The 22,367-nt window shown below is 35.3% G+C and overlaps 1 protein-coding gene across 1 annotated transcript in view; it reads right to left on the bottom strand.

The window, feature by feature from the left end:
• Positions 1 to 439: 439 nt before the first annotated feature.
• LOC148615528 (sodium-dependent dopamine transporter-like) overlaps positions 440 to 22,367 on the bottom strand; it is a 37,648-nt gene continuing 15,720 nt past the window's right edge. The window contains exons 4-15 of the mRNA XM_088581823.1: positions 14,363 to 14,600; positions 13,620 to 13,758; positions 12,805 to 12,939; positions 11,849 to 11,952; positions 11,074 to 11,198; positions 10,295 to 10,407; positions 9,894 to 10,031; positions 9,575 to 9,674; positions 8,510 to 8,610; positions 6,298 to 6,477; positions 4,736 to 4,807; positions 440 to 2,729 (exon numbers count right to left, since the gene is read on the bottom strand). Of these exons, the coding sequence (XP_088437949.1) occupies positions 2,706 to 2,729; positions 4,736 to 4,807; positions 6,298 to 6,477; positions 8,510 to 8,610; positions 9,575 to 9,674; positions 9,894 to 10,031; positions 10,295 to 10,407; positions 11,074 to 11,198; positions 11,849 to 11,952; positions 12,805 to 12,939; positions 13,620 to 13,758; positions 14,363 to 14,600 (1,469 nt within the window). The 3' untranslated portion in view covers positions 440 to 2,705. The remainder of the gene's footprint in view (positions 2,730 to 4,735; positions 4,808 to 6,297; positions 6,478 to 8,509; positions 8,611 to 9,574; positions 9,675 to 9,893; positions 10,032 to 10,294; positions 10,408 to 11,073; positions 11,199 to 11,848; positions 11,953 to 12,804; positions 12,940 to 13,619; positions 13,759 to 14,362; positions 14,601 to 22,367) is intronic.

Here is a 22,367-nt window from a genome sequence, read left to right as displayed (position 1 = left end):
GTGTAATGAAAAGATGCAATTTTATTTATTTATTTTAGTAATTATTTTGTTAATTGTTATTTCAGATCTTGCAGACTCCAAATTAAAAGGGAAATATGATAACATAATAAATCTCTTTTTCTTAATAGTTCATAATAAAACTGGATGCATAATTCATTTTTATGTTGCGCATCAATTACTTTCTATTCTCGTAATCTTGCTTGAAATCTTTTTTTATATACATTCTATCAGTTCAAGTCAATGCAGAAAGTGTTTTTTCTAATTGGCACAATTAGTGAAGTACGTGACTCTTCATTACGCGGTCATCGCCGAGAGAACAATATAAACAACTGTTTGCTTTACTCCTTTCATATCAGAGACATTTTTCTAGTATCTCTTGTCTAATCTTTAATGGTTAATATTAATAAAATAAGACACTGTATTTATACATTTACTTTATTTAACTTTTCTTGCATATTTACAAAATAGTTGACAGTCAAAACATATAACCCTTGTTCGTGGTCTACCCATATTCCTTTCAACATGTCCTTGAAAGAGCAATCAATGGAACCAAGGTTATAGCGACAGTCAAAAGAATGCAATCCAGGGACAAAGACCAGACATGGAAGAGTAATCAAGGGAACCAAGGTTATAGCGGTAATCAAAAGAATGTAATCCAGGGACAAAGACCAGACATGGAAAACAGACAATCACAACAAAGAACATAAAGGAACTAAAATCATACATACAAAGTAACAAAAGCAAATGAGCAACTCGGACTCCACTAAAAACTGGGAGATGGACCAGGTGCATCGGTAGGGTAAACGTTTTCTGTTTTTTTTTTCTAGAAACACCCGCCGAGTTGCTTATAAAAAGTCAAGTCCGGTGTAGACAAACGAGGAAAGGAAAACTATGACCCGTTGAATAAATCAGTTTTCATGGTGCAGATGGATACACCATAACGATCCACGAGTTCATGATGACGACCATAAAACTTCTGTAGTGATGACTTCAATCATGTAGCAACATAACCCTGTTCAAGAAGCCTATTTGTTAGAGTTCTAGCGCGATACAAAAAGTCTGCGTAGTTTCGGCAAGCTCTGGCATAACGTATGAGTTGTGATATGAACACTCCATACGCAGGTGCTGAAGGGATGTTGCCACAGATAAAAGGACAGTTGACAATTCTGAATGAAAAGTCATCACGTTTGTAGTAAAGTTTGGTCAATAGTTTTCCTTTACCGTCGATTTCTAAGTGTAGATCAAGATATGAGGCTCATCTTACAGTGTCTGTAGTATCCTTTATCTCAAGTTCTTTGGGGTAGATGCGATGTATCAAATCCTCGAAATTAGAATTGTTTAAAGATAATACGTCATCTATATAGCGGAAACTGAGATTGAAGGATCTAGCCAAACGATATTCTTTCGGATCAAATCAGCTATAAAGTCAGCCTCATAAGAGTAAAGGAATGGGTCAGCAAGTAAAGGAGCACATTTTGTTCCCACTGGAATGCCGATCGTTTGTTGAAAAACACGTCCACCACACTGGACAAATATGTTGTCGATTAAAAATTCCAGCATTTGTAAACATTTTCCTTTGTATTATTGGAAGATCATTTGGAATTATTTCTTACAAAGTATGGGGAAACTCTACCAAGAACAATATATTTGTATCTAGGTGTACCATCTTTTTTTGGAAAAACAACGATGTATAAAGTTTTTAAGTCGGGATTTTAATTGAATATTGGGAATAGAAGTATACAGTGTTGAAAAATCATAAGTTTAATGCTATTATATTCAGATAATAGTCTTGAACTGATTGTCTCCAAAAGATCTTTCGAATTTTTCAGGATCCACATTGAATTAATACCACTACGGGAGTAAAACTACGGGAGTAAAAAATGTTGTGGTAAGACTGCATACCCTCTTTGACAGTTGTGAGTATAGAAGTTTCAAGTTTTAAAAGAGATTTGGTGGTACATTTTGCAGATCCAGCTATGAAACGTTGTTTGTATGGATTCTTGTCGAGTTAAGAAATCCAGTACATAGACGATAAATCACAATCATCATCCTTGGTAGAGAGACCAAAAGAGGATAGCACAAATTTATGGTTTTCCACAATTGAAATGACGAGATTAAATTGAAGGTCAAAGAGGTCTGTGGGATATATACATTGAGTGAAAATGATAATTATTATTGGATATCAATGAAAGAAAATAATTTTTTAATAAGATGATCTAATAAACAAGGGACGACCATTTGATATTAAAGGGAGGGATTGGAAAATTTCTTCGGCTCCAAGAATTTATATTCAGCAAGTTAACGGCTAAAATATTTATTGTTCTCATAATTTTTTTCAAATACAATTTACGTTAAAGCGTTATGTTTGGATTTTGGCTGATCTGGAAGGATCAAAATATGTTTTGTCCAATAGTCAAGTTCAAAATATTTAGTCTCTGAAAATCATCAGCAATTACTTATAGAAGGCAGTCGTGGAGAACAAATGAAGCCATGAGTGCATTCATATTTCCAATTACCAAGTGCGAATTGTGGATGGCAATTTTTTATCACTTTCTTCATATGGACATCTGCAGCATTGAAAAGAAATGTCTAAAATACAAAGAGCTAAGGAGTCAGAGTTTGGTCTGGCATATAACATGATTATTTCTATCTTGTATAAAACACGACATCTACACCATTACTGCATACACGATGTTTCTCATCTCCTATACATTCAACCAGTGATTTTTCTGAAAAATACATCACATAACGGTGTCATATATATTCTGTCTTTAAAGACAAAGTATGAATATCAAAGCATAAAAAGGGTCTTTCCAAAATAAATAAAATAAGTCACGTGGTTCATTACTTATTTCTTATTAATCAGTGACCAAAATAAAGGTTTGCGTTTTTTCACATGAACAATTGGAATGTCTTTGACGTCGTTTGGTGGTTAAGTAGAATTGGTCTCATATTGCTTTTAAAGTGTTGATTGGAAGAATGTATGTGTATTGCGAAAGTATGAAAGACCTTCTGATTGTTTCTTTGCTGAAGTTTACAGTTGGTTTCCATTTGATCCTTATATGTTAAAGTGAAAAAGTCAAATTATATGTTTATGTGTTGCTGTATGCATATAACAAAACGGAATTTTTATCATGTTTCGAGGAAAGCCAAATTGATGTATTTCTGTATATGTGTTACAGTAAAAGTGTCTAAGTAGAAACTATATATAATATCTGAAATTTTTAGGAAATAAGTTCTAAGAATCAGAACCAGTAAAAATATCTATGTCAAAATAAGTTTAAATAGCTTCGAATTTGTTAACTTGATGTATTAAATAAAATTGAGGCAAAAAAAGACCAAATTGAGAAAAATGAAGTGCCACCTATCACCTGATTCTTTCACAGAATGGTACTTAAGTATAATTACTAAGATATTCAGCAGGAATTGTGTATAATAAGTGCTATCAAGAACTAATTTTGAAACGTATTTGTAATAATGGCATAAAAGTCACTAAGGCCAAGATTCTTTCTTAATTTTCCCTTTTATTGTATTTTTTCTTTAAAATAAAATAGGTTGGAAGGGCAGAAAAAAATATAATAAAAGTATGATCTTCTTTGCGTATTCAAGCTTGAACGGGAGGGTTGGGACTGTACATATATCTTGTTAAATAACAAAACTTTGCTGGGCTTTCTTATATTTACATTTATAAGGAAAGAAATGAGTATTTGAGCAGGAATTGTATACCTTCGACCAAGAAATACATAGAAAAATACAAATATTTTCGATTTATGCAATTTTGTCTTCAGTTCAAAATACGGACTTCAACTCGATGTCAAGGGATTGATTGTTTTAGTGGAGTCCGAGTTGCTCATTTGCCTTTTTTTACTTTGTATGTATGATTTTAGTTACGTCATGTTCTTTGTTGTGTATGTCTGGTCTTTGTCCCTGGGTTCCATTCTTTTGATTATCGCTATAACCTTGGTTCCCTTGATTACTCTTCCATGTTTGGTTTTTGTCCCTGGATTACATTCTGTTGATTATCGCTATAACGTTGGTTCCCTTGATTACTCTTCCATGTCTGGTTTTTGTCCCTGGATTCCATTCGTTTGATTATCGCTATAACCTTGGTTCCCTTGATTACTCTTCCACGTCTGGTCTTTGTCCCTGGATTACATTCTTTTGATGTCCGCTAAAATCTTGGTTCCCTTCAGTAGCTATGTAAAAACCCTACACTGTTGTAATGAAGCTGATTTAATGTATGATTTGCATAAAACAACTTTCCGTGAACTCCGTGTAGCAAAGCTACAGTGCTAGCCATGCGCATCCTTCTCACATTTATTAAGAGCTGGCAGTTGAGGAACATGACTTTTTATTTTAATCTGAATAACCTCCCCTATTGGCTGTAAATTAGAGTTGTAAAAAGTGCCTTTGTTTGGTTTGTTAAGTTCAGAAACAATAACCCCGAATGATGTTAATTCAAGTAAAATGAAAAATAATAAGTATAATATCGAGTCTAATTATTTAACATTTGGCACCTATTATTTCATAATTTTCTACTCATTTACTATAATTTAAGCAGAGTTTTAATAGTTATACATATTTCAGTAATTTTAAATACTAACTAATAATACACATTTATTTCAACATATATGAATGTACATAGAGTTGAGAATTAATGTGAATTAAGTGCTTGCCTTAAATATATTTATGTTTTACTATTTCTTAAATATTTTTTGGAAATACAATCACTCACCTTAAATCGTTTTATTTGACCATCTTTGATATTTTCTTGCTCCCATTTTGGTGTTATACACTGAGCTACTCTCTGCAAAAAGAGTTGGTTACTTATTAAGAAATTTTGGATTTTTGACTAAAAATCATTATTGTTTTCTGTCGGTTGGATATACATGTACGTGTTCTCTGTTTATACTTTGTTCGATTATTTACTTCTATGTATTTTGTTTAAATTATACTCTTAATGCTTAAACGTAATTTTCTGATGTTTAACCTTTCAGTTCAGCTAAGATCGTATGTTTCATATTATGTTTTTTTTTACTTTGTAGATAACACGTCCAATCAAAATTGAAATCTATTCGAAACACAATTATAAATGACATACTTGAAACACTTACTCCCTAGAATATTTCAATATGAATAAATACAAAAACTTGGAAATGTGGTTCAAGTTCTTTGTGGGGTTCACATGTATAGAATATCCGTTTAAGAAGAAGCAACACAGATGGTAAATGTTTCCATCAAATATTGGGACATTTTATAGGTTACAGTTTACAGACGATTGGACGACAATTATGTTAGTTTGATTCATTTTCCAGTGTGAAATTTTATTTAAAACAAAATATATTAAGTTTCAATTAAAAACATATTTAAATAACTTTTTTATTCGGTTTTAATCTGTGAACTTACTTACGTTGATTGGTTATATTTTGGGGGTGGAGGTTACTGCTTTTAAAAATTACAATAACTATTTCTTGTGCCTAAATTTTTTTAATGTAGCAGGTATCTAAATGCCTTGATCTTTATTTGATTTAAATCAATTTACTACATCTATAGCACCGACACTTTTTTGTATTTCAAGTTTTATTTTGCTCTTTATATCATATTGATTTTGAATATCATTGAGTCAGTTTAATTGATTTGATGCTAAGATACCTTGTTATAGTGAGTACTTATAACGAACTTTAATGGTCAGTTTGTGTACTATTATAGTTAACTGTGAGTATTACATTCTTAATTGTTGAGTTTTATTTATGTGTTCAATATATTTTGGAAATGAAAATGCATTTTGATTGAGGCTATTTGCTTGAATATTTGAAATAATGTTCTATATTTTGCATTAATTTGATAACTGATGTATTTTTGTTTGTATGCATATTTAAAAGTCTCTCTTTTTTATTTCGTAGATCTTTTCAATGCGTTCTATATGTGAATCAAAAGTAATTCCAAATTCGTGTTTTCCTTGGACCAATATATACCATCAAGCCCCACAAACTTCCATATATATACCATCAAGCCCCACACACTTCCATATATACCATCAAGCCCCACACACTTCCATATACCATCAAGTCCCACACACTTCCATATATACCATCAAGCCCCACACACTTCCATATATACCATCAAGCCCCACACACTTCCATATATACCATCAAGCCCCACACACTTCCATATCTACCATCAAGCCCCACAAACTTCCATATATACCGTCAATGCCCCACATACTTCCATATAAATCATTGTTCTTGTTCAAATTTACTTTTATTTTAAATGTTTGTACGAGTTATTATGACTTACATATTTTAAACTTCCGGGCGTTGAACAGATCTTATAAATTGCGTATCCTGGTATTATGGACATAGAGAGACAGCTTATCAACCATCCAATCACATTGGCGAAGTTTGGGTACACATAAACTCCAAGGGAGCCGACATATTTTAATGGCTCAAAATGTAAAAAGCTTGATATCACAATTATCTGCAATGGAATGTAGAAAAGAAGATTTACTTAATCGTTTTAAAGAGATTCTTGACTGGACTGTCAGTATTTATATTATGATATGATTCCAAGCTTTGCCTATGAGGGACGATGCTATATTTGTACCTAAATATACATTTGACTTTATTGACAATGCACTGCTATGTTATTATACTGCTGATGTCTTGACCCAGAAGAATATGCGAGACTTCAAATACATGTACTGAGCGTCTGCATTAAAAGTTCAAACAACCACTCCCTAAATGCATACGTCATTTTCTATATACGTCAATTTCAACAGAACGTGTTTGGGCTTCTCATTTTTCAGAGCATCTACATATAAAGAACGTCACTAACGTTACGTCCCTATATTTGTTTAAGCTTTGTCTCCAGTAAAAGCATAACAGGAAGAATGCAGGACATATGTTTATAGGTTTGTTTCCAGTAAAGACACAACAGGAAAAATGCAGGACATATGTTTCTAGATTTGTCTTCAGTAAAGACACAACAGGAAGAATGCAGGACATATGTTTCTAGGTTTGTCTCCAGTAAACTTAATCAGAGTAATGTAGGAGAAATGAGTTTTCAGGATAGTCTCTAATGAATATTTATAAGGAGGAATGCAGAATAGGTCCCCAGCAAAGATTTTAATAAAGACACACAAGGAAGAATCAGGATATGCAAGTTTTTGGGATAGTCTCCAGTAATGACATACATAAAGAATGCAGGTTTATAAACTTCATGTGTCTCCAGAAAATACCTTACAAGATAATGTAGGAGATTTAAATTTCCAGGTTTTTCTCCAGTAAAGCCTTACCAAGAGGATTGTAACATATATAAGTTTCCAGATTTATTTTCAGTAAAGACCTTCCCAAGAAAAAAGAACGGAAAGGGTAAAACGTAAAAAATACACCAGCCTAAGTACAAAGTTGTATATACTATCAGAGATCACCAAAGTGTCTTCAATAAGTGTAAACACGCATTTAAGTAAGCCCTAGAAGACCCTTATAGATTCTAGGTAAGTCTCCAGTAAAGTCTTACCAGGAGAAATGTAGGAGATTTAAATTTCCAGATCTGTCTCCAGTAATGACTTACCAGAGTGATTGTAATAGAGTTCAGTTTCCAGGTCTGTCTCTATGGCCATGCCGACAAGACTTGCCAGGAGGATTGTATTAAATATAAGTTTCTAGGTTGTCTCAAGTAAAACCTTGCTCAGGAGGATTGTAGCAGATAGAAGTTTCTATGTTTGTCTCGAGTAAGGACATTAACAGGAGGATTGTAACAGATTGTAAGTTTCCAGGTCCGTCTTCAGTAAAAGTTGTAGCAGATATAAGTTTCCAGGTCTGTTTCCAATGCCATGCCGACAAGACTTACTCGGAGAAATGAAGGATATAAGTTTCCAGGTGTGTCTACATGCCCATGCCCACAAGACTTACCAGAAAGATTGTAGCAGATAAGAGATCTAAGTTTCTAGGTTTGTCTCCATAGTCATGCCGACAAGATGATTGTAGCAGATATAAGTTTCCAGGTTACTCTGAAGAAAAGACTCAACAGGCCGATTGTAGCAGATATCAGTTTCCAAGTTTCCATGGGCATGCCGACAAAATCGGGAGAAATGTAGGATATATAAATTTCCAGATTTGTCTCCAGTAAAGACTTTACAAGAGAAATGTAAAAGATTTAAGTTTCTCGGTTTGTCTCAAGTAAAAGTCTTACCAGGAGAAATGAAGGAGACCTAAGTTTCCGAATTTGTCTCCAGTTAAGCGTACTAGGAGGATTGTAGATCTGTTTCCAGCAATCGCCTCAAGTAAAGCCTTACCAGTAGGAATGTAGGATATCTAAGTTTCCATATTCGTCGCCAGTTAAGTCTACCAGCAGTAGTGTAGGCGATCTTAGTTTCCATGTTTGTCTCCAGAAAAGACTTACCAGAAGGAATGTAGGAGATCTTATTTCCATGTTTATCTCCAGAAAAGACTTACCAGGAGGAATGTAGGAGATATTAGTTCCGTGTTTGTCTCCAGAAAAAACTTACCAGGAGGAATGTAGGAGATATTAGTTTCCAGCAAAGTCTCCAGTAAAACCCTGGTCTGTGTCCTGTCATCTGATGTATGTCAGTACAAAATTGATCCACACCTATAATAAGTGCAAAATAAATATAAAAGATCAATTGCACTGTAATTCTAATTGAATCTCAACAAAAAGAGTTTATTTGCTTTATTTGAATGATGATGATAGAGAATACGAGAAGTACCGGCATGTTGTAAGCGTCTTTCAAGGAGAAATTTCTCATAACAAAAGTTAGCTTTATACAATGATAAGATTTACTACAATCTATGTAAAATGTGTTTGGTTTTTATTTGACTTCTTTTTACAAGACAAATTTACTATAGACACAGCTTACTTTTAGCAACGATATTGTTGGTTACTCACCATAGAACCATGATATTACTAGTAAATCGTCATTAACCTGCAATATTGTTAGTTACTCACCCAGACCAACAATATCGTTGGTTAGTTACCATAGACCCACGATATTGTTGGTTACTCGCCCAGACCAACGTTATTGTTGCTTAGTTACCACAGATATTGTTAGTTAATCATTATAGACCCGTGACATTGTTGGTTACTCCCCAGACCAACAATAGTGTTGGTTACTCACCGTAGACCCACGATAGTGTTGGTTAATCGTCAATAACCCTCGATATTGTTGGTTACCTACCATAGATCAATGATATTGATAGTTCCCTACCATAGATTAGCGAAATCGTTGTTAGTAATCATAGACTTGCGATATTACTGGTTACACACCATAGACCCAAAATATTGCTGGTTACTCATTTTTATCCCACGATATTGTAAGTTACTCACCATAGACCCACGATATTGTTAGCTACTCACCATAGACCAACAATATTGCTGGTTACTCATTTTTAACCCACGATATTGTAAGTTACTCACCATATTGTTAGTTACTCACCATAGACCCACGATATTGTTAGCTACTCACCATAGACCCACAATATTGCTGGTTACTCACTTTTAATCCACGATATTGTTAGTTACTCACCATACATTCATGATATTGTTAGCTACTCACCATAGACCCATGATATTGCTGTTACTTGACATAGGACAATAAACAGAAGAGAAGTTCCAGCTGCGAATGTATCTAGAATCTTGAACACGTACATACCACCCTGCAGAAAAAAAATATAGAAAAGACTTTTTTCTAAATTAACAAAAAGGTACTATACACGAGCAAAACACACTTGATAGATGTTTGGATGGCTGTTTCACCTGTGGTTTTGTTCCTATTTTTGTACCATAGATTTTTTTAAGGTGATAGCCATGAAAATACGACATATACTATTTACGTTTCATGTCAGCTTTGAATGGTGTACTAAATAAAAACTTACGTCAGTCGTACATGGCAAACAACAGAGAAATGCTGAGAAAACGATGATTAAAGTCAGAAATTCTCTGGCCCAACGATGGCGGAATAATCTGTAGAACTGGTCCCTAAATCCTGTCAATGGTGACTCTAGACCTCCAAACTATAAAACGAAGTTTCAGTACTATAGTATAACGGCGCTTGTCAAAAGGCATAAGTAATATTTGATTTGATAAGCTTATGAAGATTAATGACGTCAATATTCCAGATCCTCGTTTTGACAGGTGAAGTATATAGTATATATTAACTGTTTTGCAGTATTTGAATGCCATACAAAAACTACAAGTGTGTTAAACAAAGAATTGTTTTATGATATAATGATTTTTCACTGTTCCACTAATGCCATTGTAATGGGAATATACTTACTGCACTGTCCATCCCTAGTGTTACTAGCATGAAGAAGAACATTACAGCCCAGGCATGTGACCCTGGAAGGGTGGCTATAGCTTCAGGGTAGACAATAAACACTAGGCCTGGCCCTACAAATAACAGAAGGAAAGTGAAAACAGACTTTAAATAAATCTAAATAATCATTGCGGAGATTAAGACTATTTTTTTTTGAATATTTATAAAATTAAAGAGGTCCGGTTTCGTAACTGACTTCTGAAAATTAAATAATAAATAAAGTATTATTTTATAACTAACTGTGAGCTAACAAACTATATTCCCCTTCTAAATGGTTGAAGTGCATTTTTTAACTGAACAGAATTATTACAGGAAAGTCATTATGAATTCTGGGTAGATGCGCTTAAAGAAAAACAATTTTAATTTGATGAATGCTTGCAAATGAACTAACGTAACGGTTAATCACGTATTCTTTTTTTTAACATTTGACGTAAGTTTTACGTGAACAAAGCTTAAGACCACTTGTTTTTTGTTTATGCTTGTTTTTTTGTCTTGTTTTTTGTTTTTTTGGGTTTTTTTTACTAAAACTAGATATTTTTTTTATTTGCAGGTTTTTTGGACGGTATCTATATTATACGTTCTTATCCTGTTGATTGTAAACGAAGTACGTATAGACCATGCTTCTTTTTACATCCAACTTCATTGTTGTGGAACCGTAACTTTTTAGACTATTTCGGTTTTTCTTCAGGATAAAACTAACTACACAGATCGTATATAGCTATCTTACAACGAATACCTACCTTCCTGTGCCACGGTATCTATATGTTTATGTTGACGTGATGCCATATATCCTAGATAAGTAAATACCACAAATCCTGAGTATATACTGGTGAAACTGTTCACACCAGCTGTTATCAAGCAGTCCCTGAAAGCAGTGTCCAATATATGAGTGTATTCCAAATACATGTCAATGTGCAGTTATATCCAATCCCAGCATCCCAACTACCTGGTTATGTCCTATTCCAGTATCCCAACTAGCCGAACATAAGGTTTTTCGCACAGCAGTTTGGATCAATGCATTATTTTGTAAATACTTTAAGTGATCCTGGCTATCATCTTGATCATGACCCCAAGCCAGGTGTGAATTTATTTTAGCTGGATGATTGCCTGAACACACTCTAACTGATTTTAAAATATGAGAATCATACATATGTAATTACATTTGGACTATATTCTGAGAAGCGAGCAGAAATATTTAAGAGTCTATGATGAGCCAGTGACATGCCTCTAGGATTCAATATTTTATGATCCCTTCAAGAACAAAACATTAAAAAATTAATCACATTACTTCTGAGATGGAAAAATGCTGATACGATTGTGTGGGAATTGAATGTATCACTAAGTAGCATCTCGACAGACGCTTTCGTGTTAATTGCAGGGTAGTCGATGAGCATGCGTGGCATATACTTCCGCGGGGTATGACTTCGCGTAATTTTCCTCGCTGAAGACTCATCAATTACCCCGCAGTTTACACGAAGGTATATATATCTAAGACTTAAAATGGCAGACACTTACCGGTAACAATTATTGTTAAACTTGTTGTAACTGGCGTAGGCAATATGGGTTCCAAATCCAGCTCCAATGGAGAAAAATATTTGTACCGCCGCATCAATCCAAACCTACGAGAATATCAGAAAATATCATTTACAGAGACCATACAATCAGATGCAATACAAATATCAATACAAAAAGATTGTAGATTCTGTTATGTTGTTCTAATTTTAATAGTTACGGTTCTACATATATTTCTTAAAATTAAATTTGAGTTTATATTTGATGATATCTTCTTGTCCAGTGAGACAACTAATAAAATGCTTTTCGTATGAAGCACTGGATTGAATTCCTTTGATTAGAACCTTTATGGCTACTTACGGATCACTTGTATAATAGTTGTTCATAAACTGGTCAAAATCATGATATTTATGCCCACATGATAGTGGTATTGACTAAGAAAGCGATAATGACCGAGCAGCAGGTCATTATCGCTGTCGCAGTGAATACCACTGTCCTACGGGCAGTTTAAATATCATGATATTGACCTGTCAATCAACAACTATTATGTTTGTTTCATTGAGGAACCATATCCTTGTTTGTTTGTTTTTTCATTTCAGTAAGCGATGCAAATTGTGTTTCTGCGTCAGGAGCAGACGTGCGGTTCGCCATATTTACATTGACAACTGCTTGATCACGAATGCGTTTGAATAATGGGGTTGAACTCAAGACTCGTCTTATCACATCATGGTATTGACTGGTAAAACTTTTTACTGCAGATTTATTAAAACTACGTGAAAAGGTTTTATTCAATTGAAATTACTGATTTTTCACTGATATGAAATAACATCAAATAGCTAGTATATCTGTCGCATAAGATACATTACCAGATTCAGAGAGCTAAATCAACGCTAACATGCGTATTAGCAAGACACCACGAAGACTCGATTTTTTTTTCCAATAAATCAATGGACGATTACCTGTGGATCACCAAGACGACTCATGTTAGGAGTAATAAAATAACTGATGCCTTCGCCAGAACCTTCCAAAAGGGCTCCTCTGATCAGTAATATTGTCAAAATGAGGTAGGGAATAGTCGCTGTAAACCAAACCACCTGCAAAATATCAGTTATATTGTTAGAATACGGTAGAGAATACCCACATTAATAAAACACTTGTGAAACAAAATGAATTTTCCATACAACAATACAGAGATTTGAAAACAAAAGAAGCTTTCGGCAGACTTAGTTAAATATGATACCGTATGTTTTGAACAATTATAAAAGATTTGACTGTCTATTAAAGTGTGAAAGCTTTTCTTATCAGGGATGTTCTTGTACTTATCAAGGATGTTCTTGTACTGATCAGGGATGTTCTTGTTCTGATCAGGGATGTTCTTGTACTTATCAAGGATGTTCTTGTACTTATCATGGATGTTCTTGTGTATCAGGGATGTTCTTGAACTTAAAACAAATTCAACAACACAAATCTATGGCATGTTTTCATGTACATGTAATCTTAAGTTAGGATAAATGTATATAATCATTCCACGTAATTGTTATCACCTGTCAAGTGTAAAATTACGGTATTATCCGAGACATTATCTAACGACTCATACAAAATAAAAGGAGAACCTGAATACATTTACAAAGAATGTTCTACCTTACATGTTTAATGTTAATCCTAACATAGCATTCAATGACTATGTAAACATTTGGAAACAGTCATATTATATGTACTCTAAACAAATTATGAATGTTGCAATACTACTATATATATATATAATTTTTTTTACCTTTCCGGCACTTTTAACACTTTTCCACAAGCAGAAGTATAACGTAGTGAACGTTAACACAGTGCATAGTGCTAACTGCCACCTAATACCTCCCAGATCCGCTATACCCTGACTTTTGTGAAGTCCCAACATACCTCGCCTGTAATGAAATTGATATCATAAATGTATAATTACTTTTCCTGAAATATTATAATTAAAGAAAGCTTAAAACAAATCTTTGGGTAAAAATAAAACTGCACGTCTCCCAAGCTTCGTGTTGGTGAAACAAGGGAACCAACAGATTTGCTGAAACTTTTTCTCAAGCAAGTTAACTGAAACGAGTTAACTGTAAATACTAGTAATAATAGGATGATTAATTTGAAAGAGTGAATAACCAAATTATGATCACGAGTGCCGAAGAACGCCTAGAGTTAACGAGTGTGCGGAACTTGTGTTCTTGGCACAAATGATATTTAGGTTATCCACGATAACTAATTAATTATCCTAATTAATATATAGATTTTCTCCATTATTCGTCGCTATTTTCAACATAAATTTTTAATTTTGTGAACGGCTGATATCCGTGTTATGTAGTTTTGGCGAGAGATAGGTCCGAGAATGAATTACCGAATTTATTTCAGAGTGAAATATCGAGGAAGCATTCGGTAAGTCACTGGTGTTTCTATAATGAAAAGTAATATACTTTACATTAGTTTTCTTTCGATCAACTAAGTAAATCCCAAAAGGGCCCGAATACCACTTACTCAAAGAACTCGAATGTAGAAGATACAGAGGTACTACTGTTGTATGTTCTGTTATTATAGGTTTGGTTTGTGTCCCAATCAATCTCCCAACAATTCTCTGAATTATACTCATGTTCACAGCTTGTCCATGGCAACCATGTTGTGAATGAAGAAAACATGTAGAAAAATGACCACGCTATCACCATGTTGTAGTAGAATGCGACTATATACGCTACAAAACACGATGCGTACCCAATACCTGAAATAAGAGGCGAAACAGCTTTGTTTTATATCATAATGTTTGATCCGAAACGATAAAAGAATAAACGATGTCAAATATAATATTAAAACTAGAAGAAATCACGCAGAAAACAAAATTAACCCTTCGTGTAAAAAAATAAACTTCCAACTTTGACCATGCGCACCGGTAAGGTAAACGTCCCTGGTTTTCCGACCAACCGAGTTGTCATATCAAGTCGGAGATACAGAAAATAACGACCTTTTTTGATCGACACCAATGGTGGGCATTTAGTAAACGGAAAACTAAGATGAATAGTGAAGAGATGATTGTCAACATATTTATGACGAATGGTGGAGATATTTTGGTCGACAGGTTTATAACGAATGTTGGAGATATTTTGGTCGACAGGTTTATAGCGAATGTTGGAGATATAATGGTCGACAGGTTTATAACGAATGGTGGAGATATATTGGTCGACTGGTTATAAAGAACGGTGGAGATGTATTGGTCGACAGGTTTATAACGAATGGTGGATATATATTGGTCGACTGGTTATAAAGAACGGTTGAGATATATTAGTCGACAGGTTAATAACGAATAGTGGAGACATAGTGGTCGACAGGTTTATAACGAATGGTGGAGATATATTGGTCGACAGGTTTATATCGAATGGTGGATGGAGATATAATGGTCGACAGGTTTATGAGGAATGGTGGAGATATAGTGGTCGACAGGTTTATATCGAATGGTGGAGATATAATGGTCGACAGGTTTATAACGAATGGTGGAGATATATTGGTCGACTGGTTATAAAGAACGGTGGAGATATATTGGTCGACAGGTTTATATCGAATGGTGGAGATATATTGGTCGATAGGTTTATAACGAATGGTGGATATATATTGGTCGATAGGTTTACAACGAATGGTTGATATATATTGGTCGACAGGTTTATATCGAATGGTGGAGATATATTGGTCGATAGGTTTACAACGAATGGTGGATATACATTTGTCGACAGGTTTATAACGAATGGCACAGATATATTGGTTGACAGGTTTATAAAACCTTTTTGAATAACATTTCATAGCTCAGAAACTAGAGGAATTTTATCCAAAAAGTGTGCACGCCAGACCAGAGCTCTAGAATAACGGCGCAACACGGAAACAAGGACAGACGGACCGACACTTGTATACATTTGAATAATATCTGTAGGTAGGTAACTTAAATCTTATCATTATTTGAAGTTATCAATGTCTCCCATGACTCGCGTTTATTCGGAAGATAAGCATGAGAAAATCGGAATGATAACAACAAAAATGGTATAAAGCACAACATCAAGCAATAGACAACAAAATTGTCCATTAATGAGAGCAAATAAGTACAAAGATTAAAGATTCTTGTATATAACACATTCCTGATGTTATCATGCTTATCATCAACTGAATGCTTCTTTTAATCTAAATTGACCCAGTTGGATAAATATGTATTTTGTTTTTGTAATAGCTATTTTATACGTGGTAAATGTTTATATTAATCATATATGATATATAGCACGTTCAAGTGACTTTTAACCTGTGGGTATGTTCGGTAAGTTCATTTTGATACCGTTTCATATTCTCTTCGAATATTTTTGTTTAATAATCAAAAGTGTGGACACAGACTGGTATTGCCCGAGGGGCAAGCATGGACGTAGACTAGTATTGCCCGAAGAGCAAATTTTAACATACATACGTTTTGTCTTGCATGTGTTTGCATTGCCTAGAAAACTCCTCCATTTATTAATATCAATAATGGAATTATGCATCTGTTGATGAATTCCATTAACATATATGTTACTAAATATCTACTGAAATCAATAAATGGGGAACAAATTCCACGTTGGCTTGACACAACCATAAGACAAGTCATATACTTATAACTATGGTTTTTTCATGAAGGTGTACTTGCATGAATGTGTTGAACTTGGTATGTCATGTTAAGGATTGACCATTTCACTTTTGTATGTTAGCTTGGTAAAATTCTGGACTCTTGGTTTTTGTTTTTTGTTTGTTTGTTTGTTTGTTTGTTTTTGGATTAACAGAAACCAACTATATTTTTTGGCGGTGACACTATTATATTTATATATATATATGTGTGTGTGTGTGTGTGTGTGTGTGTGTGTGTGACCTTATATATGTATAAGGTCGTTGTTTTTGCAATAGTCCTAGTTAAACAGTTCTCTATCAAAAGAGAATAAAACTGCAAAACTGTAAAGTTGTCCCACTTACAGTCATGAACTCAACAGAAAACTTTCAAAATTCTTATGAATCAAAATTATAATTCCGGCATATGAAGGACTTTAAGGCTAAATCCATCGATACTGGCTCACAGTTAATACTTCACAAATCAATATTTTAACTTAATCTTGTATTAAACACTTCTAAATAGCATGAAAAATGTTTTCTATACTGTAGTACTTGTTTTGCAGCTATATAAAATATATAGAGGCACTGCCAGTATTATTTGGTTTCAGCACCAACATAACGTGTATGTACATTCGGTACTTCACAACACTGTCATTAACTTTAGAATCTCTATTTCATTGAATCCTGTAAATCTTCTTCACAATTTACTAAAACTTAGTTATTTTTACGTGTGTAGTATTAATGTTTTGATACTTAATAAAACCCCATCCCTTTTTAACAAATGTTTTTATTATGAATGTGATTAAAATTATATTTCTATGCACATGTACAAACTTTACTTCATTGGCATGAAGTCATAAACAAAAAATGGTTCAATAAAAATCATATCAGAAGTTGTCAGTACATGCAGTCTGACATGTACATATATAGCAAAAATCGTTGGAGCTCCTCGGGAATGTACTTACATGTACACTGCACTTTTACGCGTACATAATGTCTATATGTATAATGTAGAGTCCCCGTAACTTCATGTTACAGTAATAGGCAGCTAATTAGACTACCCCAACTTATCAGATTCCTCAGTGCCATGTGTTTTGCAACAAAAGCTTTCCAGACAACCTCTAACATTGCTGGAGTAATAAATAGACCATCCTATTAGGCCTAAAATATGTTATGTTTGCGTTCACCCTATCCTCCTTCCGACCCCCTATTCAAAAGTTTTTTTTTTATTTGTAATTTTAAAAAAAAAAAAATTATTAAATTGAATTAAATATTTTTTGTTTTGACCACCACCGTCGCGCAAAAGGGATTAGGCCGTGGACTAGGTCTATTAGTTTTTTGCATATTTGGTTCATTGTATTTTAAGTTACTATGACTTATTCCATTTAAAAAAAATAAAAATAAACCTCAAGCTACCAACCCGACAAAATTTTAGAATGGTGATCGGAAACATAACATTATTTTTTTCGGCCTAGGAGATTTCTCATCAATTGACTGGCGTGCACCATTAAGTTGACCTGCCTTTCTGCTTTACATGCACTTGATTTTATCCCAAGATGCAAGATGTATTTTGCTGGGTCAAAGATTCAGCAAATGCTGTAGACTGTACACCGTACAGATTACTAATTGGATCACTAGGTCATGGATCGACATTAAATCGCGTGATAATCCATTTAATGGATTTAATGAATGAACGTGGTCATATGACAGCTCAATTCCCCAAATACGCCATGACCCACATTCACGGGTATTTCTACATGCCCGATGACTGTGTAAACGCTTCAATGCTTAACACCGTCCCCGAGAGATCCCACAGGACGTTAAGAAACCCCTCTACTGGTTACGTATTACAAATATCACATATGAGTGCAAACCGAGTCTAACAGTATTGAGTATATGTTAGCACGAAAATGAGAATTAAACCAAGTATAGGAACAGTCAGCTAATGGTAGGCGTCACTCGTGCAAATGATTGGCTAACACTGTGTTACTAAGGACTTTTGAGGATTTTAGTGGTTTATTTCCACGAAGACAGTCGAATTATCTGCTCAAAGCACCGATATCCTAGCTTTATAATGCACGAAACGAAGGGTGTAACAGTTATACGGAAAGGGCTATCATTTTCAACTTTATTGTAATAGTGTTATTTAATAATTTCAGTATCCAATCATACATGTAATTTCGTCAATACCCACTGGCGACTGCCTTCAAAAATAATTTCATTCATTTATATTCAATAAATCATTCATAATAATTTTTGTAATGACGTATCTTTTAAAATATTAAAAATTATCAGTAAGAAATCTAAACTATTTGATGAAGATTTATACGCAAATCTTAAAATTGTACATTCCTCGATATCACATCTCTTTTTAAAGTTCGAAGCTTAGTCAATGTAGCATAAGTTCAGTGAGCCAGATCAAAGATTAGTATATAAAGCACAAGCTCAATGCACAGTCTATGCAGAACCAGTCCAAAGCGCAGTCTATGTAGAACCAGTCCAAAGATCAGTTCATGAAGCACCAGCTCAAAGCTCAATTAATGAAGGCTAAAAATCACTAATTCCACTTCCCATAGACTTCTATGCTAATTTCACAATATTCAATGGCTTCTCTGGACTTTACCTTAACTTTAACCTGCAGATGACTATATATCAGCATGATTCTACATATGTCAGCTCACAATCCTCAGAATGGCATGTGGGGTTAGCAGACTTGCAGTGCAGTACTGGTCACCGGAAGTGAAGTGTCTATAAATAGCATGGGAAATCCCAGTGTTTTCACAAGATAGGGGTATATTTAGAAATCATTATGGAGATTAGGCTTCACATCACAAGAAGCAAAATGCACCTATAAAATGTACAGAAATGTTTTCCCTTTCAGAAACTGTTTAAATTTTTTAAATGAGATGAGAACTTTTTTCACAGCACTATGAGGAACAGGGGTAATTTCTGCGTAGGACTATTTTTTCCAAATGCTCATTGGTTGAATTGGTGGTCTGTAACCTGAAGCGCCAGCTCAAAGCTCCGTCAATGTAGAACTGACTGAAGTCTTGGTTTATGAAGCACCAGCTAAAAGCTCAATTTATGTAGAACCAACTCATAGGTCAGTCAATGTAGCACCGGCTCAAAGCTAAGCAGGCGCGTAGCTGAGGCCAAATTGAAGTGTAGGCAAAATTACGGCAGGGGTCAGGCCGAAGCTCCGCGGATATAGCGTTTTAGAGCATCATTGATGCCTCTCCTGAATGTATTTTATTTCCAAAAAAAAAAATTGGCAAAATTAAGTGCAGGCAAAAGCTTTTTTGCCTAACGCCTGCTAAGAGCATTAAGCACTAATATATATATAATATATATGGTATAAAACTTCAATTGTGCAATTGTGTTTACGCCTGACCAAAGCAGTTGTAGTGCATGTTTTTATGTCGACAGTTGTAGTGGCATGTTATGTACAAATCCCTATAAAATACCACTGGACATATCAGTCAGAAACATTAATACAAACACACAGCAATGACTGCTCAAATGGCACGATTTCAGTTAGCAATCCCGAACTTGAATCATAATTTAAGACACTACTTCTCTGTCTATGAAAAATTTGTGTAAGGCCTAGGTCTTGAAGAAAGATCCCAGGGATTTTATTGCATTATCCTAGTATTTATACCTCATTTCCTACAGAGGTAACCATCAAAGTGTTGGTAAAGTTTGCCTTTTTAAGATATTGATTGGTCGAACTTAGTTGAAATGTACTTTGGAAAAATTGGGGGAAATTTTCCCGCACTCTCTCCTTAAATAAGTAGTCGAAATATATCTATGTCACAGATGCTTCGAGATAAATTCAAAAAGCTTTTTGGTTGTTTTTTAGATATGATATTGAATATATTTGAGGCAAAAAAAAGACCAAATTAAAAAAAAATGTGCCACCAATCGTCTGATTCTTACACAGAATTATGCTTAAAACACATTGTAAAACCTTGATAATGGATGTGTGCAGAAATAAATCGAACAATAAGATAAGGAAATGAATATCAAAAGATTAAGTGATAGTTGATGTAAGAAATAGAATGTTCAGAGATAAGTTAACAAAAATATGCAAAGAATCTGTAAATCTTCTCACTGCATTTTCGATTTGCCATTCGTATTGGTTATCAGCTGTAACAAACAGGAGATCAACAGGTTAAACAGTTCAATGTACTACATAAAAGGTGGGACAATATAACGATGCGGCAGAGGGGGAAAGTTCAATGTACTACAGTCTTACAAGGTGGGGACGGTATGACGATGCGGCAGAGGGGAAAATTCAATGTACTACAGTCTTACAAGGTGGGGACAGTATGACGATGCGGCGGAGGGGAAAAGTTCAATGTACTACAGTCTGACAAGGTGGGGGACAGTATGACGATGCGGCAGAGGGGAAAAGTTCTATGTACTACAGTCTTACAAGTTGGGGACAGTATGACGATGCGGCAGAGGGGAAAAGTTCAGTATACTACAGTCTGACAAGGTGGGCACAGTATGACGATGCGGCGGAGGGGAAAAGTTCAATGTACTACAGTCTGACAAGGTGGGGGACAGTATGACGATGCGGCAGAGGGGAAAAGTTCTATGTACTACAGTCTTACAAGGTGGGGACAGTATGACGATGCGGCAGAGGGGAAAAGTTCAATGTACTAGTCTTACAAGGTGGGGACAGTATGACGATGCGGCAGAGGGGAAAAGTTCAGTGTACTACAGTCTTACAAGGTGGGGACAGTATGACGATCTGGCAGAGGGGAAAAGTTCAGTGTACTACAGTCTTACAAGGTGGGGACAGTATGACGATGCGGCAGAGGGGAAAAGTTCAGTGTACTACAGTCTTACAAGGTGGGGACAGTATGACGATGCGGCAGAGGGGAAAAGTTCTATGTACTACAGTCTTACAAGGTGGGGACGGTATGACGATGCGGCAGAGGGGAAAATTCAATGTACTACAGTCTTACAAGGTGGGGACAGTATGACGATGCGGCGGAGGGGAAAAGTTCAATGTACTACAGTCTGACAAGGTGGGGGACAGTATGACGATGCGGCAGAGGGGAAAAGTTCTATGTACTACAGTCTGACAAGGTGGGGACAGTATGACGATGCGGCAGAGGGGAAAAGTTCAGTATACTACAGTCTGACAAGGTGGGCACAGTATGACGATGCGGCGGAGGGGAAAAGTTCAATGTACTACAGTCTGACAAGGTGGGGGACAGTATGACGATGCGGCAGAGGGGAAAAGTTCTATGTACTACAGTCTTACAAGGTGGGGACAGTATGACGATGCGGCAGAGGGGAAAAGTTCAATGTACTAGTCTTACAAGGTGGGGACAGTATGACGATGCGGCAGAGGGGAAAAGTTCAGTGTACTACAGTCTTACAAGGTGGGGACAGTATGACGATCTGGCAGAGGGGAAAAGTTCAGTGTACTACAGTCTTACAAGGTGGGGACAGTATGACGATGCGGCAGAGGGGAAAAGTTCAGTGTACTACAGTCTTACAAGGTGGGGACAGTATGACGATGCGGCAGAGGGGAAAAGTTCTATGTACTACAGTCTTACAAGTTGGGGACAGTATGACGATCTGGCAGAGGGGAAAAGTTCAGTGTACTACAGTCTTACAAGGTGGGGACAGTATGACGATGCGGCAGAGGGGAAAAGTTCAGTGTACTACAGTCTTACAAGGTGGGGACAGTATGACGATGCGGCAGAGGGGAAAAGTTCTATGTACTACAGTCTTACAAGGTGGGGACGGTATGACGATGCGACAGAGGGGAAAATTCAATGTACTACAGTCTTACAAGGTGGGGACAGTATGACGATGCGGCGGAGGGGAAAAGTTCAATGTACTACAGTCTGACAAGGTG

This window comes from Perna viridis, chromosome 5 (assembly GCF_037379345.1).
Source record: "Perna viridis isolate PV_CMFRI_1.1 ecotype Kerala chromosome 5, ASM3737934v1, whole genome shotgun sequence".
NCBI lineage: Eukaryota > Metazoa > Mollusca > Bivalvia > Mytilida > Mytilidae > Perna > Perna viridis.
Note: the sequence above shows the minus strand (reverse complement) of the source record. Positions and strands in the feature narration are given on the sequence as shown.